Source organism: Agelaius tricolor, unplaced genomic scaffold, assembly GCF_023055355.1.
Source record: "Agelaius tricolor isolate 1412-34295 unplaced genomic scaffold, bAgeTri1.0.p SCAF_2, whole genome shotgun sequence".
Lineage (NCBI taxonomy): Eukaryota > Metazoa > Chordata > Aves > Passeriformes > Icteridae > Agelaius > Agelaius tricolor.
Window position 1 is genome coordinate 48221282 of NW_027269262.1, and position 18032 is coordinate 48239313.

Sequence of the window (18032 nt, forward strand, 5' to 3'; positions counted from 1 at the left end):
CAGGAAAGGAGCCCAAATGGCCTCAGTTACAGGAAGAATGGGGAGTTTCCAGAGTGCCTAGAGGGAGGGATTCCTTGTATTTCTTTCAGAGATAGCTGTCCTCCCTGCTGTCACTTGAGTTTGCAAAAAAAACAGATGAAAACATTTCTACTATTTCCTTCCTCCCTACCCCTGCGCTCACCTAACTTCATCCTAAAGCATTTGCAATAAAGCAGCCATATCATGGGCCTTTATTGCTAGCTCTCATCACAGATTGAAGAAATACTCAATTCTTCTTCTCCCCAGACAAGTGAGTTCCAAATAAACCCTGTTGTCTCTGCTGGCCATAATGGCCCTGGGGCTTCTCACCTTGGGTTCCTGCTGCTCTTTTCAGGGATCCTCTGTGTTTCAATGAGGAATTGTAGCCTGTCAGTGCAAGCTGGTGTCACTTTCAGAGCTCTTGATTTCACATTCTGTGTCAGGTTGAATCATGAGGTGGGAGTCAGTCCATAGAAATGAACAACATCATGAATAGTGGAGGACTAGGGTTACTTCCCAGCAGCTTTTTCTCACATAGCCAAGTATTTGTTAAAGCCATATTTTTCCCCTTGATTCCAGTTTATGGAGAAATATGTCATATGGAACTGGTTTGTTCAGAGGTGGAGGTTGGTCACTGCAGAGCTTCTGCCAAGTCTGATGCCAGTGTGATGAGCATGTGTGCAATCCAGATTGGGTGTGGGGAAGAAGCACACAGGAACACTGAAAAGTGAAGACTAGTTTGGGTTTAGGGTGACCAGCAGCTGCTTTCCTTGACCAGGAGCTCATTGAAGGAATGAGTCTTTGGAACTCTGCAGAAAATTTGTGGCACCATATCAGATGATCTCCAAAAATCTCTGCTGAGCCCACAGTGGTGCATTTTAGCAGGGGGTTTGTGAATGTTTGTGCACAGCAGCCACACAGCTGCTTTAGTGATCTTGTGTTTAATGTCCAGGTACTTCTGTGAAGATGTGGATTTTAATCTGAGGACCAACAGCAGTGGCCTCCTCATCTGCCGCTTCAACAACTTCAGTGTCATGAAGAAACACATTCAGGTTGGAGGACAAAAGGACTTTGTTGTGAAGCCAAAAATCATGGTAAGTCTGGTATACTTAAGTGGTAAAATCAGGACCTGTTTTCCCTAGAAATAATGAATTCTTTAGTTCTTTAGTCTTTAATTCTTTAGTCTTTAGTTCTTTAGATTTATTTTGTACTTATTTGACATCTGACATTCATGGCTTAATCCATGGTAGGGCTGCTGCATCAAAAATAGAAAACGAGAAACATTTTGCTATTTATAAATTACTAAACAAATCCTCCTAATCTATTAGAAGTTGGACAGAGATTGGGAAGAGTTTGGTGTAGTTTTTCAGTGGTATCTCTGATAGAGGAAGATTTTGCAGACTGATCCAAAGCAAGCAAGTTGTACTAGATTCAGTTTTAAAAATTCAGCACAGCTACAAGTTTTTGGTGTTTGCTGATTTGTGATGAGTTTCAGTCCTTGCACTTCCTAACAAAAAGAGGGCTGAAGAAAGGCTCTGAAAACTACAACCTTCTGAAATCCCCCCACGAAATCCAAGTATTTTTAAAAATATATAAAATATTTTACACAGAGTATGTTACACCTGTGCCTATGGAGATGTATTTCAAAGGATTGTCTTTAATCTAGGAATCTTACAGTTTGTGTTCCTGGTGGTTTTCAACACATCCCACACCATCTTCCTTTTAAAAAGACACCTCCTGTACTTCACAATTTAACTGACTAAACTCTGGCTTTAAGTATTTTTGGGTTTAAGTATTTTTTAAGATCATTTTCTGAGTTTCCTTTTCTTTTGGTTGCAGTGGAATCTGTAGTAACAGACTGGCCTATGAGAAAACTCCATAGAAAACACTTTTTATGGATGACTCCTCACAAGGAGTATGTAATATCATATAATGCCCACAAGTAAGGCAGGATGAAGGCCACTGTGACAGTTGGAACTCCACATTTTATGTCTCTTCTTTAGGCAAGCAGATATTCACAGAAGTACATAGCAAGCACAGAACGAGCAATTAATTTATTTCTGTGCTTTGGTGCTATGTTAAAATCGAGTGGGGAGTTTTGATCCTTTTGTTCCTTTTCTCTCTCTTCCTGCTCTGTCATGCCAGTCCCTTCCCCAGTTAGAGGAACTCCAGCAGATCAAATACACAGAGTAGGTGGTTAAAAGGGTTCCCCTTGGTTTCACTGCAGGTCTCAGACAGCGTGGCACCAATAATGCCTCTTCAGTACGTCTGTGCCCCAGACAGCGAGCACACATTGTTGGCAGCCCCGTCTCAGTTTCTCCTGGAGAAATTCCTTCAACATGCAACCTACAAACTCTTCCCCAAGGCCATCCACAACTTCAAGAACCCAGTACTGGCCATTGACTGCTACCTGAACATCGGGCTGGAGGTACAAGAGATATGCAGGGATGATGGGGACAAGGAAATGCAAACCTTTACTTCAGTATCTTTGTTGTGTTGAAATGCCCTTCCTCAGCTTCAAGGGTAACATTGGAAGACTTTGGTCTGAAACAGATTCTGCTGCTGGAAGTAAAGGACCAATCCACTGGAGGAGCTGGTGGTGAAGCCTCCAGCTGGCTGGTGTGGGTAGAGACCAGAGGTCTGTGATGGATTAATGTGATTGATGGGCTGTGCCAGGTCCTGCGCTTGGGTCCAACAACGCCATGCAGTGCTACAGGCTTGGGGAAGAGTGGCTGGGAACCTGCACAAAGGAGGAGGATCTGGGGGTGCTGGTTGACAACAGCTGAACATGAGCCAGGGTGTGCCCAGGTGGCCAAGAAGGCCAATGGCATCCTGGGCTGTGTCAGCAACAGTGTGGCCAGCAGGACCAAGGAGGGGATCATTCCCTTGTACTCCTTGTACTGGGCACTGGGGAGGCCACACCTCAAATCCTGTATTCAGGTTTGGGCCCCTTAGTTCAGGAAGAACATTGAGGTGCTAGAGCATGTCCAGAGAAGGGCAGTGAAGATGGTGAAGGGTCTGGAGCACAAGTCTATGAGAAGCAGCTGAGGGGGCTGGGGGTGTTTAGCCTGGAGAAAAGGAGGCTCACCTTATCACTCTCTGGGTTAACAGTTGGAGTCAGTGATCTTAGATCTCATGGACCCATGATAACAGTGGGATCTCAATGAGTGTAACCTAAACAATTCCATAATTTACAAAGGAACTGGGCGTGTCTATCTGAAATAATATTTCATACAAAGCAAAAACCCAAAAGTGATGCCATTCTTGACAAAACTTGATGTTCATCCTTTGATGCTTCTCTTTTTATCAACCTGGGTTTCAAGGAAATCAGATTTTTGCCAATACGTTCTAGATGTCTGTAGGTGGGGAGTTCAGAATTTTTGAATCCAGTGGTCAGCTTGAACTGGGTCTGGAGCAGGGTCAATGTCTAACAAGACATTTGTCTGTTGTTCAGACAAATTTTATGGAGGTCAGTGGTAAGATAGAGGAGGGACCCTTTGTTATGTAACAGCCATCACAGCACTGAGACACAAGAGTGCTTGGAACCACAAGCACCAGGATTTCCCCTACTTATGGAATCACGTTTTTTGATAAACGTATCCTTATTAGAATAACCTGTATAATCTATACAGTTATTATAAGCAGGTAATTTGTAGAGGAAAAAAAAAATCAAACTGAATTAGAGAGCCCTGAAATATTGTGTTGCAGACTTGGTGACCAAATTTGAATCTAGAGGTTTGTTGTGTGTGTTACTTCTTTGGAAAGTTTGCTCAGTACTGCAATCTTGTTCAACTGGATTTTTATCAGAGCACCAGCTGACTTGCCTGTTATCACTAAGTTATATTCCATTCCATATAAGTCATCCTTAGACATTTCTGAGACAGAAAGCATTTCTTTCCCCCTTGTGTTTCAGGTGGCCATATGCTACATTAGCTCTCGCCCCCACTCAGTCAATGTCAACTGTGAAGGGGTGTTCTTCAGTGGACTTCTGCTCTATCTCTGCGACTCCTTCGTCGGTGCAGACCTCCTCAAGCGGTTCAGGTTTCTCAAAGGTAATCTCACTTCTCTGCTGGGCATCCTGGCTGCCTCTCTCCAACTAATAATAGCATGGATGAAAAGGGAAAGGCAGAGGAATAAACAGCTTGATTAAATAGCTCCATTATTTTCACAGTTTGTTTTGGCACTGTTTTCAAAAGAAATAGATGGAGTGGTTTTTGAGGGGTGTATGAAACTTCTGTTACTGTTGGCAGATAATTGAACCTCAGGTAAGTGTTGATAAATGACATTCTTTAAGTTATTTTAAAGGGACATCAGCAAGGATTTTGGAAATCAGGCAATGAATTGTGCAGTCAGCAACTTGAGAGTTGTGAGCACAGATGTTAGTGATGAGGACGGGAAATTCTGCTCTGGCAATCAGTCTATAATGGCAGTAAATCTTCAGTTCTGTAAATAAGGAAGGCTGTTAGCTGACGGATGATTTGGTCTGCCTCACCAGAACTTGATAAACCTCATAAAAATCCTTATTTTTGTCTTAATGCTGGCAATTAGCAAATTGCCAGAGGAATTCAGTAATGCTGAAGTGTGTTGCAGTTGTGGTGGCAGAGCTGAGCCATTTTCCTCTCTTGCTGACTGAGGATGGTCCATGTGCAGGGTTACCATAGGGATGACCCTCAGCCAATTCCAAGAACCACATTTTGAAGTGTGCTCCTCTGCCCTCTTGGGCCCTGCAGGGCAGAGACAGAGGAAGAAGGCACAAAGACATGCTGGGGATGGTCCTGAAGGTGTCCAGTTCTCCTGCTTATTAAATGATCATGTATAACACCAGGTGGAACGAAGTTCGTAAATTTGTTAAACCACAGAAGAAATTACAGACTCAGAGTGCTTTACCTAGGGCAGCTCTCATACTTAAGGAAGTCAGCGGATTTTCTTAAGTCAGTTGTGAGACTGGTTTGGCTTCGTAGAATTTCATTGTTGACCTCCTACAAACCCAAATGTCCTATGAAATAAACAGAAAAGTCGGCTTTATTATTTGGGCTTAATTATCAGTAGTAATTTAAAGATCTAGTTAATGTTCTCTCTGCTGCAGTTGATGATATTAACACTGCTGTCAGACAGTGACATCCTGTGATCCAAAGCACATCCCACACCATCCTTGCATCTCCGTGTCTGTGCCTTCGTGCAAATGGACACATTCAGATGGATTGATCTGAGTCTGGTGATATCACTAATTGGTGATAGACTTTTCTAATACTACTTTTTTCCCCCCTAGCAGCAGAGATTTCTCTAAAATATCTTAGGAAAATCAGTGAAGGAGATGAGTTGTTATTGTACCTCGAGAATCTAACATGCTTTTCAATTGAAGGTGCCACCCTGTGTGTCATATGCCAAGACAGGAGCTCGCTACGGCAGACAATAGTCCGCTTGGAGCTGGAGGATGAGTGGCAGTTCCGACTTCGGGATGAGTTTCAAACTGCAAACAGTAGTGATGATGAACCACTCTATTTCCTTACGGGACGCCACATATAAGCTTCTCTGAGACACCGCAAACAAAAGAAAAAAAAGAACTTTTTTTTTTAAAAAGTACAATCACTGTGGAGCAAAGTGCAACCAATATTTATCTTGACTGCTCTAAAGGATTCCCCACATTCTGAAGTAGCTTTATTCTTTGGGGTAAAATTACCACATTGGTTATGATTTAAAGGATCCTGGATTCCAGTTATTCTCACATCATTCACAACCACCGACACCAATCACACAGCCAACCAAGCTGTAGGATCTGGGAAGAGGATGTTGTTTTGTCAAAGAAGAATCCTTTTTATATTCAGCTGAGTTAGGGGAAGAAGCTGCTCCCCTCTTGCAGCTGTAAGCTTGAATGTGTTACATGAAACGCACCCTAGCACGTGGAATTTATCGAAGATAAGTGGAGGAGAGCCCACCGTGTCTCTTCAGCTCTGTGCTGTGGTACAGGAATACTCAGGGGTTTGAAACTACAATATAAAGTAGATATTTGTATTATGAGGAATAGTCTTGTTCTCTGTGCAGTGTTAGTTTAAAATTTGTAATTGTGTACGTATTGAAACTGTCTTTGGCAAAATTTCCACAGGTGTTCGAAGTTTACTACTTAAACCTGAACAAATGGGCAAACGCATGGCAGGCACTGTGCACCCTTAGCAATGGTATTTTGCCCCAGCAGGCACCCTCTCCTCAGCTCCAGGGCCCAAAGCAAAAGGCTTCTCAGAGCTGCTCTCTCTTCAGTTACAGGCCAGAGTAACTTCCCAGCAAATCATCCTCAGTTTCTCACTCTCCTCAGAGCTTTGGAAACTTGCAGTCCATCCCTCTTTGTGTACGGAAATGCATCCTCCTGTTCGTCCGGTGCCTTTGTGGTGGACAGACTGCCTGCAACTCCCTCTCTGTTTCCTTTACACTCAACTCCAGTCGGCTGCAGAGCGGAGCTCAGATCTGAGTTGTACCCTGTATGAAGCAACACACCAAGAACTGTGCAGGAGAGTAACAGTGCCTGAGCTGGACCCAAGAGAAACAGAAAGTATTCCACAGTAGCTCCAAGGCTGGGAGCAGAGGAGAAATCCCAGGGAGCTGGGACTGCTCAGGAGGGACTCTCCAGAAGCAGAGATGTGTGACCACATCACCTGAAACCATCATCCACGTACCTCTGTAAACACTGGCTCTGCAGCAGTCACACACTGTTGCATTTCCAGCTGCAATACTGCTCCTTGTGAAGGTGATCCAGAATTAACTCGATGCCGCAGCATTTGGCTGTCAGAGGTGTATGCAGCAGGGCTCTGTTCCCCTCACACTCAGCAGATGTTATCTCACTGAGGCTTGCACACACACCTCCCAACAATCATCTTTCTGCACATCGTGACCCCCTCTATCAATAAGAAAAATGCAGAATGTTCTTAAAGGCTATTCAGGAATATGAATTTACTCCCCAAAAAAGCAATGAAATTAATGCATCTTTATACCTGACTTGCAGTCATTGCAGAAGGACCTGCCAAAGCTGCATTTTTTTTTAAGGCATAGTGTTAATTAAGCAACTTTTTTTATCTTGTGAAGAGATGTTTACAGATGAATAAACATAATATATTTGACAGAGGCCAAAGTAAAATGGTTTGCATATGTCTGTGTTGATGTAGCATTATTTCTGATGCTGTAAATTTAGGAAATTTCACATGAACAACCCCGTTCAGTAAATCTATTTTTATTTTCCTTCAGATAGAACCTGCCTTACCTATTTTAACACTGGGAAGACGTAGGAATATACAAGATCATTCTTGCAGTGTTTGCTTCATGCCTGAATGTATTCCAGTAGCTCTGGTTTTGCCAGAGGGCTTAAGGCCAGCCCCCAGTCTTAGCGTGGTGTAGAAAAGTGTCAGGTATTACATGTTCAAAAATGGTTTCCTTTTTGTTCGTGTATTTGATGTTTGCACTAAGTTCTTAAAACTCCAGGTGCTGAGACTACCAGGAGGATCTAGCCCACTGGTGGAGCAGAGCAAAATCGTCCTGAGGGCTGAGAGTGCATTTAGAAAATCAGTGTATTTGCCTGCCTTTACCAGCTGATAGTAAACCCATTTCCTTAGTGCTGTCCCCTATGGAAGCAAGGAGTTTTGGTAACGCTGTGGCCAGAGTGCACTACACCAGCCCCAACAGCATAAGCCTGTCCTATGAACACTTTAAATTGGCTGCCTGTGAATTCCTGGCAAGGAGACCCTTGGTTGACAGGCACATGATTGCTATTCCATTTTGGTTTTAAGCCTTGCCATTAAGGCCATTCTTATGAATGTATGAAAATTGGCCAGCGTTATATTTTACCTGTAGATGTTCTTGTCTATTCACAGGTTAAAACTGAATGTAAACTAAGATTTAAAGAATCATATGCAGATGCTTTTTGCTTAACTTATGTAATTGCTTTTTGTGACTTTTGGAAGAGGGTTAAAAACGTTGCTTTCCTAGTGTAAAGTTTTCTTAACCAAAAACTTGGTGAATCTAGCTTCACTAGTCAGTCTACCTCATGTTACTGTTTATGAACTGAAACTGTCTGAAGTTGTGGCTATGGTATGTTTATAATGTGCTTTCATTAAATTTGAATATATTAAGTTACCATTTCAGACTGCGTCTCTCTTAATGGGTCCTGCTCTTTCTTTCTGAGCCCACCACAGAGTTCTGTGTTCTAGAGTTCTGTGCACCTGCACCACTTTTCTGACAAAGCTCTTTACAGGCTGCTCACAGTCCCCAGGAAAATTACACATGGCAGCTTGGAAACAACCAGCCTCTGCAGCCCAGAATCCAGCACTGTTCTGCTACTCCAGCTTTAAGTACTCTTGAGTATTGTCTGGGATGTGGTGCCAGGTTTTTGCTTTAGCTCTAGACCAAGGCTAAGGACAGCACACCATGAACAAATACATCCTGACTGCACATAGGTTCCAAAATGGAAACAAATGCTAAGTTTAACCTTAGCTAAATCTTTCCCATATTCCATTAGGGCTTTAAACTGTTACTCAAGACTGAAGGCATCCCCACTCACCTCACTATAAACCTTGTAGGAGGATGGTCTTGATCCGGAGCTCCTGGGGGCATTGATCATCAGCATGTTATTTTTTTCCCACCAAGGAAAATATGAAATACACTAAAGATTCATTCACACTTAGTATTATACAGAGTAACTTTAAAAAAGCTATCAAGTATTTTATTTTTAATCTATCTACATTATGTACAGATCAAGAAAGGCCACAGCAGTTTTTCAACATACAAACCCTTTGAAAGAGGAGAGATTTATGAAGGAGTGACAAGTATCAAAGTGAAGTCCACTAACAAAGGTATATACTCAGTACAATACTTGAAGAATGACGAGTACACCAGTCCTTGGGCTTTTCATTCCACCTTTTACTCCAAAACTAATCTGGGGGAGAAAGGGACAGAGGCCACAACAGGATTCCAATGCTGCTGCCAGGGAGCAGGGTACAGGGGCACCCCAGAAGGCGCCGTACAGCCTGTGAGGGTTGTTGCCCACACTTCCTGCCCCAATTCCACTGGGCACAGCCTGGAACTCTGTCAGACAAGTGCTGGTAGTGGGAGCTGGGGCAGGAGCCCAGCGCTCCAGTACTGGGAAGCACTGGTATATCACCTCAGTAAGAACTTCAGCATGTACTCATCAGCCAGACTAGAGTCTTTGCATTAGTTTACAGTCCACTATGAACAATTTTCTGCTGCATGTAAACATGAATAACTAGATAAAATACAATCAAACTTTTGTAAAAGTTAATAAAATATCTTTCTTTTAAAAAAACAAAGTTAGCCTATTACTGCATTGTTTACAATTTTAATAAAATAGTACAACCGTTTGGTTGTTACCAGTCCTGAGTTCACTGTAATAAAAATGGCCCTGGCTTCTGCTGAAGGTCTGCACCCACTCCATGCAGTTTGGCAGAAGTCTCCAATAAAAATGGAATTCCTGCAGAGCAGTTAAGTCTGGTGCTGTCCATTGAGGAAGTTGTATACCAGGAACTGGCCAGTGCCACAGTACTGTGTTGCAAAGAGCTTTCCATCAGGAGTGGGGTCAGAGAAAGCAATTTCTTCCTTGCTTAAGTATGAGCCATATATGAAGTTGCTCCTGTTTAAAAAAAGGGAAAAGGAAAAAATAAAAGATGATAATTACTCTCAGAGAATCATGAAAAATATTTATGCTATTAGGTGACAAACCATTAATTAAGTGGCACAGACACTCAAAAGGAAGAAGTTCTGTTAGGAGGAGATGAGTCTATTCATAGGATTTATCTCCTCCTTCCAAAGAGCAAGAAGAACCACTTGCTCTGGGAGGGGGTTTTATAAGGGTCTGGTGTTTTAGAAGGAATATTTGTACAGAACAATTACATCAAGAGTTCAAATCCAGAGTTTAAAATAAAAAGTTTGAATTAATTCCAAAGATTTTTTAATAGAAAAGAGAACACTAGGGCTTTAACTGCAATCACTAGGAATGAAAACAAGCTATTAATCAAGTTGGGGTGCTTATGGAGGGGCCTCAAGGGACCAACCCCAAGGCATAATTTCTAAATACACATTCAGTAATTAACTATACAAAAAGAATTAACTTGTTCATGAAGAGTATTTTCTGTATGTTTCAGTCTTATTTGAAGGGAGAGTAGGAATCAAGTGATAGCATTCTAATTCTCTGGCTGGCTGTGCGAGCAATTTTAGAAAACCGAATTCACGGTTTAAGACCTCAACTGGTCTTAAAGGGAGGTGTTATTTTATCCTTAGAAACAGAAGAAACTCCCTTTAGACTTAAGTTCTTTAGTTTCTATAAAATAACCAGAAATGTACTTGAAGAGCAAGCAGGAGCTTCACTCATATGGACATCACCATTAAATACTGAGGAAAAGACAGAAAGAACAAAATCCTTTTTAATTACTACCAGCTTTATTTTCTTCTCTTTCATGTGTTCAGGAAGATGATTTTGCAAGGTTAAGACCAAGTGGATTTCTGTGACTCCAAGGTACTGTGATAGCCTGAGTGAAATGGGGCAGACATTCTCAAAATGAACTTCAGTCTGTTATGATGCCTTCAACATTTGGAAGTCAGGATTTAGCTGGTTACCAAAATTATCCCATTCCAAGTAACTTTTGCTATGGAAAATGTTTAGGTTTAGGCAGCTGAGCAGATGTAAGTGCTTACTGCCATCCCAAAGCAAGTCTCACTCCTTTCCTTTGCCTTCTGTAACTTCCTAGGCTCCCTCATCAACACCAGCTCTAGAGCTTATCAGACCTTTCAACAAACCAATAATGCACCAAAATAATGCAAAACTTTTTAGTGAATACAGCAATGAGCTAATGGAAGGCCAAACAAGCACCAGAGCACAGCAAAAGGGGAGGTGCTGTGCACAGTAACGAGGAAAACTGAGGCCTCACTATCTGCAACAGGTCATCATAATTTATTCTAAAGATCCTTTAGGGCTGTAGCTGAGGAAGTAACTTCAGCATCATTTTGGAAGAGAAATCTTTCCAAATAGTTTCTAGGAAGTTACAGAACACACTATTAAAAATCTGCTAAAAACATAAGCAGATCATCAAGTTAATATACTTGTGTGAATACAGCTTTACTGTCAATAGGTCAGCCAAAACATGATCTGACCATGATTTACTCCACCAGCTGGGCAAGATGAATTGAGCAGGGCAAAACAGCTTTGCTGAGCTCTCCAAATACCCAAGGAGGTGAGGACTGACAGAGGCAGCAGTATCTGTTCAAGAAACTCCAAAAAGATGAGGTGAGCACAAACCTGACAGCCCAGCCATCATTAAGATTCGAGCACTTCTTGCCATTACTTAGAACTGACATTTAAACTTCTTGGAAAGAAACCTAAGGTTTGGAGATTCAACATTTTTAACATTTATCTAGACAATAGCACAGATGTTTGAGTCCTTTTTATGGACTCAAACATTCAGCTGGAATACACTCACCACTAGCTACTAAAGCTCCATGGAAACTGAAAATATCCAGAAGGTTCAGTGAACCTGAGTATATATAAAAGAGCTAAAACATAACAACAGCTGGAACCACCAGAGTACACCCAACAGTTTGGTGCACTGGGTCTCTGTTGCTTCCCTCTTGCTACCTGTAAGTAATGGACAATCAGCCAATGGTTGGGTCCCAGTCCATGGGCAATCTCACACTTGGACCAAAGACAGTCCTGTGTCCTTTACTCATAATTACTGTGGAGGAATTTCCCCCAGGAATCTGCCAGGGTGACTCGTTACAATTACACTCAAAGATTTCTGCGAAAGACAAACGACTGTAGAGTACTGACATTAGTTACTGAACTCCACCTAAACTGTCAACTGTGCTCAAATCCATATCCCCAGTAGCACCAGCAGCTTGGAAATACAAGCTTGGGACACACATAACAATCAACGTCTTGTAGGGAGTTCTGTGTAAACCACGTGTGGCTGAGGAATGTTTCCCTCTTACCTGAGACACTCTATCATGCGAGAAGCGATCTTCTTGCGGCGCATCATGCTGAACACCCAGATCCGACTGATCCCGCAGATCGCGGGCTCTGGAGAAGTTGAACAGCACCATGCTTTCTGTCTTTCAAATATCACTTTCTCATTTTCTGAACTGATTTCTGGAACCTTCTCTTCTATAACTCTGTAGCCCTGCAGATGATGTAAAAAACATTCGTCACTTTATAAAAGCATCACTAATGACTGAAGAAAATAATTAATGTTTAATTTATTTCAGTTAAACACACTTGGCTGCTAAAATGCCTTACCAAAAAGACTGTATTTTTGCATCTCATTTAATTTCTCATAACAGTTCCAAAAATCAAGAAAATTATAAAAGATTAAATAAAGAAAAAAACATCTGAAGTTTCTCTCACTTAAAATAACAGCAACAAATAATCCAATCCTTATTACTACCTGTATTAAAGTGTTTGCATCAATTTCTCTGGCTTTGGCTAGGATTATTTTGCTTGTTGTCTGATACTCCCAAGGGACAATAGAAAACAATTAAGTTTGGAATGAAGAGACAGTTTATATGACATCAGTGATTAGCACTACAATGACCTCTTGTACTGCCTTCCAGTGCAGTTCTGTCCACTGCATTTATTTCCTGTGGAGCTGTTTGACCCTGCGGTGATTGAACTCAATCATACAGAACATCCACTCTTTCATCCATGTTGGATTTCTGTTGGGTAGGGAGTTGAACCTGCTTGTTGACAAGCAAGAGCACAGCCAGAGCTGTGTAACAGCAGAGGAAGAAAAATTCCACCCCTCAGCTATATCAAGTTTTTAAATGATGAGGTCTGTCTGAGCCAAGTGTGACACCATCCATGTGTCTCTGCTCAGTGTCAACCACACAAAACTGAGTAACCACACTTCAGAATGGTCCAACCACCCAGTCTCTTCTTCTGTGGAACAGGCACACACAGAATAATAATTTGCTGTGTAAAACAGTTATTAAGCACTGACATAATTATCTTTCTCCAATTCAATCACTTACCCACTGGATATGTTCTGCAATTAAGCAGCCAATGACTTTTTTGTCATTAGAAATAAAAAGAAGAGTTTTAGTTCTAGAGTAGCACATGAGAGGAGTTTGCTGAAATCCCAAGTCATTGTCTACCATTTCTCTGATTTCTTCAACCTGTCAAAATAATTTTAAATGCTGTATAAGAAACATGTCTAAATGCACATTTTTATAAATTTACATTAAAATCACAGATTTGCAGAAAAATATTAGGATATCTAGAATACTGAAAGCTATTCCAAAAGTTAAGGATTAACCCAAGTACCCTGCAACACATCATCTGCAAAAATGTTCCTTCAACAATACTCGTCTGGAAATAGGAAGAGTAGAGACCCCTCAGTCAGCTTCCATTAAGTCCAAATTTCATTAGACAAAGGCTAATAGAGAGAATGCAGATAATCAAACTGTGAGCTCTGATATTTTAGAAGTCAAGTAGACCTGCAAGGAAAGTTAAAGCAGTTTAGGATTTTTTGTTATTTTTGAAATCTTGAAAGAACTAATCCATTAAGGGTTTTGAGCAGGTAACAGCAGACACAGTGCCAAGGCAGATAGAAAATATAGGCATTTGTTTTAAAGGAGTAAATATTTTCTCTTTCCTTCAGCTTTTTACTCCTCCATTGGATTTTCAAAGAGCAACTGAAACTAAAAATAAAATTTTATTTAGTATTAGCAAGTTTAGAAGAAACAGATAAACTCCAACATGAACGTAAATGAAAGCTTATGCATGAGCTGATTTTTTACTGAGGCATTCCTGAACCGACATCTGGACATTGGAACAGCCTCTGTCATCCCTCATCTCCTGTAAGACAAACAAGGTGCCCTCACCTATGGTGCATTAAATGGCATAAGCTTCTTGAATGCAAGCTGTAGTTACAGCAGTAATGCACAAAGAGAATTACTGATGCTGTGAGTATCACAACCACAGAACAGGTCAGGTTGGAAGGTACCACATTTGGTCCAACCTCCCTGCTCAAGCAGGGCCATCCCAGAGCACATGGCACAGGATTGCATCCAGACAGTGCTTGAATATCCCCAGTGAGGGAGACTCCACACCCTCTCTGGGCAATCTGTTCGAATTAACAGGCACCCACACAGTAAAGAAAGCTGTGTTTAAAATGCTTTAAAATTATTTTTAACAGGTATGAATTACTCTCTATTTTCTCACCTTCAGGTACTAATCATTTAATGACACATCCTATTATCTGAAACATCAAGTAAAACTATTCTTGCAATCAGGCACCCATGGTTATGACATGGTTATGACAGTAAGATTCTATTAGCTTCAGCTACACAGAACTACAGAAAACGCTGTCCTAAATGACAATTCACTACAGTCTTCCTTCTTTTTCTCCCGCCATTGTATTAAAAAATGAATGCACAACAAATGTACTAAAATTAGGGGAATCCCACAAGAAAAATAAAACTTAAAGAATAAACTTATCTGCATCAAATGTGAAAATCTGTAGTTTCATTTTAATTCAGTAACTTAGACTAAAGAAACCTGCTATAGCCACAACAGCAGCAAGAGCTGTCTTGGGCATCCATTCAGCCTCCAGAGAACCCTTCCAACCTCAACCATTCTGTGACCCTCTGACAGGGATACTGTAAAAAGTCCCTATTAGCCACAGCAAATCCCCAGCTAAGCAGAGTTAGTGCCAGGCTATAGTGAAATGACACTTTCAGATGTCTGAACACATGTTAGCCAGCAGGACACTGAAGTACCAACTGCTTTAAGTCCCCATTAGTGTGTTGAGACCAGTTTTAGATCTTCAAGGAAGACATGAGTCATGGCACAAATGGAGATTAGCTAGAAAAGAGCATGATAATGAACGGAGCTCTAAAAAACATTATTTAGGAGTATAAACTAAAAAAAACAGCACATCCAGTCAATCTCCTTAAGGAAAAAAAAATCAGTTTGTTCAGGCACAAAAAATCTGCTGCAAGGAGGAAAAGAAGAATGTTTTCTTTAGCTATGGCAGAATGATTAGTAGTAATGAGCTTAAATTGCAGTATGGAGATTCTGTTAAGACAGACATTCATCCTAATGTTATGGTTAGCAAAGCACTGTAATACAGTCTGAAGAGGTCAGACAAACCTTTAGTGGTAGAATTTTTAGAAAGTTGTCAGATACATCATAATCAGAGCAAATTCTGCTTTGGACATGGCAAGGGACTAGATGACTTTAAGGCCACTTTCCACCTAATTCTGTTTTTATCAGAAAGTCGCCTAGAGAATGCTGCCACATTTGTGCTGTGTTATAAAGTTAATAAATGGTACTTCATTTAAATAAAACAGGAAGTTTATATTACATAAAATATCTGTCAGACATTCTGCAAGGATACGTAAAACAAACCAACACCAAATTTTAAGAAGTCCGTTGGCTGATGCTCTTCCCACCCCCTGCCCAAGCCCAGCCTCTCTATGAAGAAACCAGCAGTGTTTAAGAGTGAGGCACCTGACCTGTCTGTGGAAAAGGGAACAGAACCACTGCGGTTTTGAGTCCAATTTCAACTGTTCACATGTCAATGACACAAACTTTTCTATGAACATTTTTATTTAGATGAAAACATCAAACAAAGCAAGAAATACAGGTCCAGTCCTTCTCACCATACCTTTTTAAGTGCATACTTTGGGTCATCAGGTAGAACCATTATTATCTTTCCATCAGGATATTCAGCCAAGATTCTCTCCTTTTTCCAACCCTAAATAAAACAAACACTTATCTAAATCATATACATGATGTCCTTCTATAAACAGAAGTGGCAAATTATCGTTCTAGACACTGAATTTATGCAGATTTCACAGAATTTAGCAGTTGCTTTGCTAGAGAAGTAAACTTCATCTAGCCTTTTAAAATGAGCATAACAGATAAAATATGTTATTTATACAATAACCTAACTATATCTAAAAACAATGTGAAAGCATCTTGCAATTTCCCAACTAGATTTTCCCCCAGAAGTGCAGTGCAAACTCAATTTTAGAACAGAAGTAACAAATTCAGCTCACATAACTGATTTCCAAACCATGTAAATACTTATTTTTCAAAGTCCAGTGAATGAGAAAGCCCTAAGTTTTATTAGAAGATTTCTTTTTAACATAGTTACCTCCACAAATACACACTCAGTTTTAAAAGTCTGGCATGCGAAAGACCTCCAGGAGGTTCTAAGTGAACTGATTGGCATGCAGCTGCCCAAAATGTAAGGAATAATTTATTTTGTTACTGATCATAATTGTTAAAGCCACAAGAAGGATACTAGAAAAAAATTTATAACTACCTTCTAAGAATCTAATAGGGAAGGAGACTACGTTGTGTGTATCTGAAGTATAAACATACTCAAAAAAATAGAGGTAATTAACTCTTCTTCAGATCCACACTCGTGGTGAATAATGAGCAGTACCTGCATGGAAAAAAACAAAACAAAAAAGCCACTTAAATCTAGCAAGATGGGACTGGTAGATATTAGAACTCAAGTTGCTTTGATGGGACCTAAAAATATTGAATGCAGAAGTAACTTCAGCCACTAAAAAGGCTGATCTACAAGTCTTACTTCAAAGCAACTTTAAATAAAAAAGTCTTTGAAGAAACAATACTGATGGAGTGATTCTCATTGAAATCTGTACCTTCCCAGAAAATAACGTTTGACTGAAGACCAAGCAATGGAATTTGGCACTACATGAATGCCATATATACTACCACAAAAAATGTTAAAATTCAAATGCTATAATACTTGATCTGCACCTCATTTTATTCATATTGATTTTACTCCCTTACCCCAAGGAGCACATGAAGAGAAAAATTTTAGAAATGTATCTACTTGCTGCTAGCCCTGAAACTATTTAAGTATCAGTTTAGCACCCAGCATGGCAATCATCACAACACAGACGCAATTTTAATCCTGTCTGCTTTTTTTCTCAGTAATAACTGAACAAATGAAGATTCTACTTGAATTTATATATATTATGGTCTGAACACAAAGGGCAGTAAACAGCAGTGTCATCATATTTAGGGAAGCAGGAAAGTGTAATTTGTGGGATTGTGACACGCTTTTTGAGACTGTCATCAGGAAAGGCATCAAAAATCAGACTTTTTGTCTTTTTCTGCCTTTTGGCTACCTGTTTGCTCTGCAAGAGCTTTTTACAGCCCATTTTAAATCATCACTCATGATATAAATGCAATCTGTTTGATAATCCTGCCATTACAGCATCCAGACTGCCACAAGACTAATGAAGAAAATTCAACACTAATTTTTAGGTTAAGGTATCCTGTTAATGCCAGGTACTTCCAGAAAATGAAATCAAATAAAGAATAGAACACTTCTCAACATCACAGTATTTATGCCTTTAAGCAACAGTATATTAGCACAAGTCTAAAAATCTCTAAAAATGCAGTAATTGATTCTCAAATGTATAGGACTCATTATTTTCATTACTGTCCACCTGTTCATCCTCTTAAGTGATCTGTATAATATGGAGACTGATGATATTCACAGGAGGGGTAGTTTCTAAATGGAAGTATTTTGGAATTCAGAAATGCATCTTTTAGATGCAGCTTTCCAAAAAGTTTCTGCAAAGCCTAAGCTCATCCAGATTTTTAGTGAAGCCATTTCACAGCCATATTGAGCCCTTAAAGTCATAAGCAGCTCTAATAAAGTTATAAAGAAAAACTATGATTTCATATATATATATCTGCACCTTATTGCTGAGTTTTGCTTCCTTTAAACCAGACAAATGGAAGCAATGCACAAGACTGGTCACAACTCTGTGATATTAAAACATTGAAGGAAAAGTGCTACAGCTGCAGCTGGGACTAATCCTATTAGATATTTACAGTACACAAAATATGTTTTAGTGTCAGCATTTTCATGTGGTCTGAAAATTATTTCCCTAAATACACCTATTAACAGTTTTTAATCAATCCTCCACTATTTTAACACTACTAAAATACTGGAGTCTGCCAGGTATTTCAGTCACTG

At 40.2% G+C, this 18032-nt stretch overlaps 2 protein-coding genes across 7 annotated transcripts in view; one reads left to right on the forward strand and one right to left on the reverse strand.

Moving 5' to 3' along the window:
- GREB1L (GREB1 like retinoic acid receptor coactivator) overlaps positions 1-8139 on the forward strand; it is a 132747-nt gene extending 124608 nt beyond the window's left edge. For all 5 annotated transcript variants that reach the window (XM_071418116.1, XM_071418157.1, XM_071418148.1 and 2 more), the window contains 4 exons: positions 971-1112; positions 2246-2446; positions 3932-4070; positions 5381-8139. In XM_071418116.1, the coding sequence (XP_071274217.1) occupies positions 971-1112; positions 2246-2446; positions 3932-4070; positions 5381-5544 (646 nt within the window). In that variant the 3' untranslated portion in view covers positions 5545-8139. The remainder of the gene's footprint in view (positions 1-970; positions 1113-2245; positions 2447-3931; positions 4071-5380) is intronic.
- A 557-nt stretch (positions 8140-8696) lies between these two features.
- ESCO1 (establishment of sister chromatid cohesion N-acetyltransferase 1) overlaps positions 8697-18032 on the reverse strand; it is a 33188-nt gene continuing 23852 nt past the window's right edge. The window contains exons 9-12 of one of the 2 annotated variants that reach the window (XM_071418164.1): positions 15672-15761; positions 13033-13176; positions 11998-12185; positions 8697-9646 (exon numbers count right to left, since the gene is read on the reverse strand). In XM_071418164.1, the coding sequence (XP_071274265.1) occupies positions 9499-9646; positions 11998-12185; positions 13033-13176; positions 15672-15761 (570 nt within the window). In that variant the 3' untranslated portion in view covers positions 8697-9498. Of the gene's footprint in view, positions 9647-11997; positions 12186-13032; positions 13177-15671; positions 15762-16334; positions 16458-18032 lie in introns of those variants that run through there. The other variant, XR_011677069.1, reaches the window with a different exon arrangement.